Source organism: Cavia porcellus, unplaced genomic scaffold (assembly GCF_034190915.1).
Source record: "Cavia porcellus strain 051 isolate PalLab524CR breed Dunkin Hartley unplaced genomic scaffold, mCavPor4.1 scaffold_3, whole genome shotgun sequence".
NCBI lineage: Eukaryota > Metazoa > Chordata > Mammalia > Rodentia > Caviidae > Cavia > Cavia porcellus.
This window is the reverse complement of record NW_026947486.1, coordinates 99,193,407-99,197,872: the sequence shown is the minus strand read 5'-3', so window position 1 is coordinate 99,197,872 and position 4,466 is coordinate 99,193,407. Positions and strand designations below refer to the sequence as shown.

General features: G+C 38.0%; 1 protein-coding gene across 1 annotated transcript; it reads right to left on the bottom strand.

Annotated features, from left to right (window-relative positions):
- Positions 1–2,156: 2,156 nt before the first annotated feature.
- LOC134475375 (actin-binding protein WASF1-like) lies at positions 2,157–4,263 on the bottom strand. The gene has a single exon (XM_063245647.1). It carries the CDS (start codon positions 4,143–4,145, stop codon positions 2,613–2,615), a length of 1,533 nt encoding a protein of 510 aa, XP_063101717.1. The 5' UTR covers positions 4,146–4,263; the 3' UTR covers positions 2,157–2,612.
- Positions 4,264–4,466: the final 203 nt, after the last annotated feature.

Genomic DNA, 4,466 nt, shown 5'->3' with positions numbered 1-4,466 from the left:
GTTGGTTCTGAATACCCTGTAATACTTTTATTCTTTTGAATGGTTTTACACTGTCTTGTTATGTTTGATACTATAGTATATCAAGACATACTCAAATATCTCAAGGAAAGAGCACTATGGTAGCTAGTGTTCTGTCGGATTGCCTTGTGGTGAAATATCATGTTGCTTAAATTGTTCCATTCTAACCTCTGTTATTATGTTCTCTTTTATCTTAATCTTTTTTAAAATAAAAATTTTAAAACTAAAATAAAATAGAGCTACTGTATCATCCTGCAATTGAAATAGACTGACAGGTAGATAGACAGATAGATAGATTATACATAGATAGATAGATAGATAGATAGATAGATAGATAGATCTATAAATCTTAGTGACTTTTCTCATTGCTGAGACAAAACACCCAACACTGAAAGTATGAGATATGTATTTCAGCTCACAGTTTGTAGAGGTTTCAGTCCATAGTTGGCGAGTTCCAAAGTAGGGCAGCAGAGCAGAGCAGCATCACAGAGGAGAAACAGCCCATGGTGTAGCAAGCAGAAGGCAGCCAGCAGCAGCAGGTCTGCCTGCCCTCTCTCCTTCGATCTTCCATCCAAGTTATAAGTCTTTTGATTGGTGACACACACACTCAGGGTAACTTTCATTATCCTCATCCACAGCTGTGTTAATTTCAATCAGTGGACTAATTTCATACCATACACCCTAATCCTAGTATAATATACCTTATGTTCAGCCAGCTGTGAAAAGTCCCACCTATGAATTCATGGGACATGGGGGGAGGGGCTTTGGGGCGTCATACAGGCCATAACTATAAATAACATAAAACATATGTATACATATATATATATATATATATATATATATGAAATAAAATATGTATGTAGAAGGCATAAATGCATATTGATGTTTATTACAGCATCATTGATACTATAGAATGTGCCTAAGCATCTGTCACTGACTCCATTGATAAAGAATGATGATACGTATATATACAATGGCATCACGGTTCATGAGTTACTCGCTTCAGTTACAATTATAAACCAAATAGGAACAGAACTGAATTAAATGTCTCCATAAGGTCAACATTGAATTAAACCATAGACTTTGATTCAGTTTTCTTCCGGTTTAGTTTACAATTCCAGTCGTGGAAAGAATAATGTTTGATAACTGAGGCACCACTGGTTTAGTTTGAGAACCAAACCTTGTCTTCTGTAACAGCATTCATGAAACTTAGCATCTTATATCAAGTAAACCCAGCCAGGCACATAGAGGAAAATACTGCATAATCTTATTTGTATGTAGAATTTAGCATTTCAGGTTCACAGAAAAATTGTGCAGGAGGATGGCTATGGAATTGCAGGTTTCGGTTGATGAGTTGTTGGTCAAAGGATATACAACTGCAGTAAAATAGTATGCATGATTTCAAGGACTCTATCATACAATACTACCACTATACTTGACAATGTATTTTACTCTTGAAAACTGCTACTGCAGTAAATTTTAAGGGTATTCACCACAAATAGATATTTGTGATGTAACACAAATGTTAATTAGCCTAGTCATTCCAAAATGTGTACATTTTCAACTCATCAAGGTTTATTTGAAGAGGTATGCACAAATTTTAATTTTCAGTTCAATTATCATCATTGTTAAAACCATTCTTATCATAATACAAATGCTACTGTTGGTAAACAGCAAAAGAAAATAAAATTGACCTGTTTGCAAAAAAGATAAACAAAACACCAAAGGCAAATTGTTCCTGTGCCTTGCCTTATAGTTACAATGACAGGTTTCATGTTCTTTCTATGTATATTTTTGTCATTGAGGCAGGAGGTTTGAATATATGCATCACATCTTACATGAAACAGAATAGGACGACTCGATAGTCTTGAAATTTAAATATTAGTTATGTTTTAAAATACAGTTAGGCGTTTATGACATAAACACTTAAAATGTTAGTTTAGTTGAATAATTTCTGTTCTTTAAGAGAAATGTAAAATATTTAACATGAATTGTGTAGCATGAGATCCCCTTGGAAAATAAGCAGATATCAGCTTATTCTAAAGAATATATAGAAATCATAAATAATGACTTATCAAGGAATAAAAAGTTGAATGCTACTTTTACTTCACTTGGAATTATTTTTTTTTCTGCTTATTTCCTGCCACTCAACCAACCTCAGTGTCTGATTTACGAGAATTGGATCCCATCTCTTTATGGCAGATTAGGATGGATCTTGCTTCATTTTTGCATTGTGCATTTTGGTGTTTTGTACAGAGATCATCAACTTTGGGTGCAGAATATCTTTCCTTATTACTTCCACCAGAGAGCTCCTTGCTTTACTGAATAATGGTGGGATTGACGAAGATAGCTTTATACCAGAACTACCTGGAGCTTATGAAGACGGGGTCAGTGACATTCCTTGAGGATGTGAAAAACAAGATGATGGGCGTGGTGGTGCAGAAGAAAACAGTGACTGAAATGTAAAACATTGAGTGGACTTCAGACTTGATGATCTTTGTTTGTGGTGAAACCAAGTGCCTTGTTGATTGTTCACCTGAAGATCTTTCTAATGGAGCAATTGAGGATCTTGCAAACTGTGCACTTGGACTTCTTCACTGGGCAACTGGATGCCTTGTTGACTGGGTACTTACAAGTTTTCCTGATTGAGTTAAAAATCTTGATGCTTGCTGACCTGAGGATGACAGTGGAGCTGAACTCTGTGATGACTTTAGAGTTGAATGGCCTGATAAGGGTGCAGCTGATGGTTTTGATGCTGTAATTGGATATCTTGAGGGCGCTAAAGTGGAAGATTTTGCTGTTGGTAGATCTGAAGATCTTGGTAATTTTGTAACACGATGCCTTGGTGATTGTGCAAATGAAGAACTTTCTGATGGGAAAATTAAAGAAGCTGTTGATGTATGGCCAACCTGATCTGTAACTGTGTCTTTCATTTTAATTCCATATGAGATTATTGGAAAAGGAGACTTGAGTGGAGATAGGGTCATTTCTTCATCTGGTGGAATTCGATTATGGGGAACCATTTCACAGTACTGAAAATGTTCAGGTACAGGTGAAGATGAGTCTACCTTAGGTGTAGTGATTGGAACCCCTGCCTCAGGAGTAATCTGGAGGCATTGAGGATGTGACGCAGCGGGAGTTCTCAAAAGAGAGGATGGAGACAGAATTGGAGAAGGGAAGGTTGTAGGAGTATTTGGCGTCTTTGACCCACTTAGATGAGATAAACAATCAACAAGTAATGGAGGTGGTGAGGGTGGTGCAGTGGGTCTCACAAAAACCTCTCTTTTATGCTGAATTGGAGGTTGGGGTTCCAATTTTTCTCCCATTCCAACTCCATAATGGGTAAATTTCCGAGTGTCTTCCAGGTCTTCAGCTCTACTGCTTGATGAATGCAGAGGATTGGCTAATACTTTGCTTATAGCTCTCATTAAAATATCACTTATTTCAGTAAATGAGGGAGTGGAAAATGAGGAACACTCCACTGGTTGATGCACAAGGGAATGAGAGATGTCTCCACAATCAGCTTGGCTGTAGTCCACTGAAACATCATTTTGCCTCAACTGACACAAAGGCACACTTTCTGGTTCATTGGGATGATACAGGCAATCCTGCCCCTTCAGTATTTCTTGCTTTTGTGCTTTACTCTCATGTGTAAACTTCTCCTTACAACTTTCAAAGCTGCATGAACTATCAGAAAAATTATTTAAACCGGTATCATCTTGGGAATAAGGAGTAAGTACACTGAGAGGTAAAATCTGCCCATGAGCATCAGATATTTTATACATTTTAACAGCTACTGCCTGGGAGCAGTATACCTGCTCCATAGGAAGACTAGCTTCTGTAGCTTTCTTTGATTTTGAAACTTGTGAATGTGGTTCTTTGTAGGTAGCACCCATTAATCGGACTACACGTTTATGTAAAGCCATATATGTCCAAGAGGTATTATCAACCTCTTTGGACAGGTGAGCAAAAAGGTGGTCAGCATAACTATTTAGATTCTGTATTTGAACGGCTATATTCCTTAAACACGTCTGGATGACACGAATTATCTCCTCTTGAAATTCTTTGGGTGTTACCTGTTTAGTTTGATGATCTTCATCCTGTTCATTTAGTGGCTCTGCAGACATGTTTCCTGTGAAGATGTTGGGAGGCTCTGCCGCTATACTGTTCCATAAGCGTCCTCGCCTTTCCTTAGACCCCTTATGGGAGTCTATCTACTTTTGAGCCTGACCAGCATCATCTGACTCTGGCACAGGCTGCTGTGATATGAGGATGAGACCTCTCTCTTTCCAGTTTTATATCAGTAACCAGGCAGCACAGCTCTATGTCACAATGTTATGGTTGAGTCAGCAGTGAAAGAATAATGCTGCCTGGTCATGGCCACACCCCTCTGGTCTACCTTACAGGAGCTACTTTTATGAGGAGGGGCCTCTGGAGAAGAAGAAGAA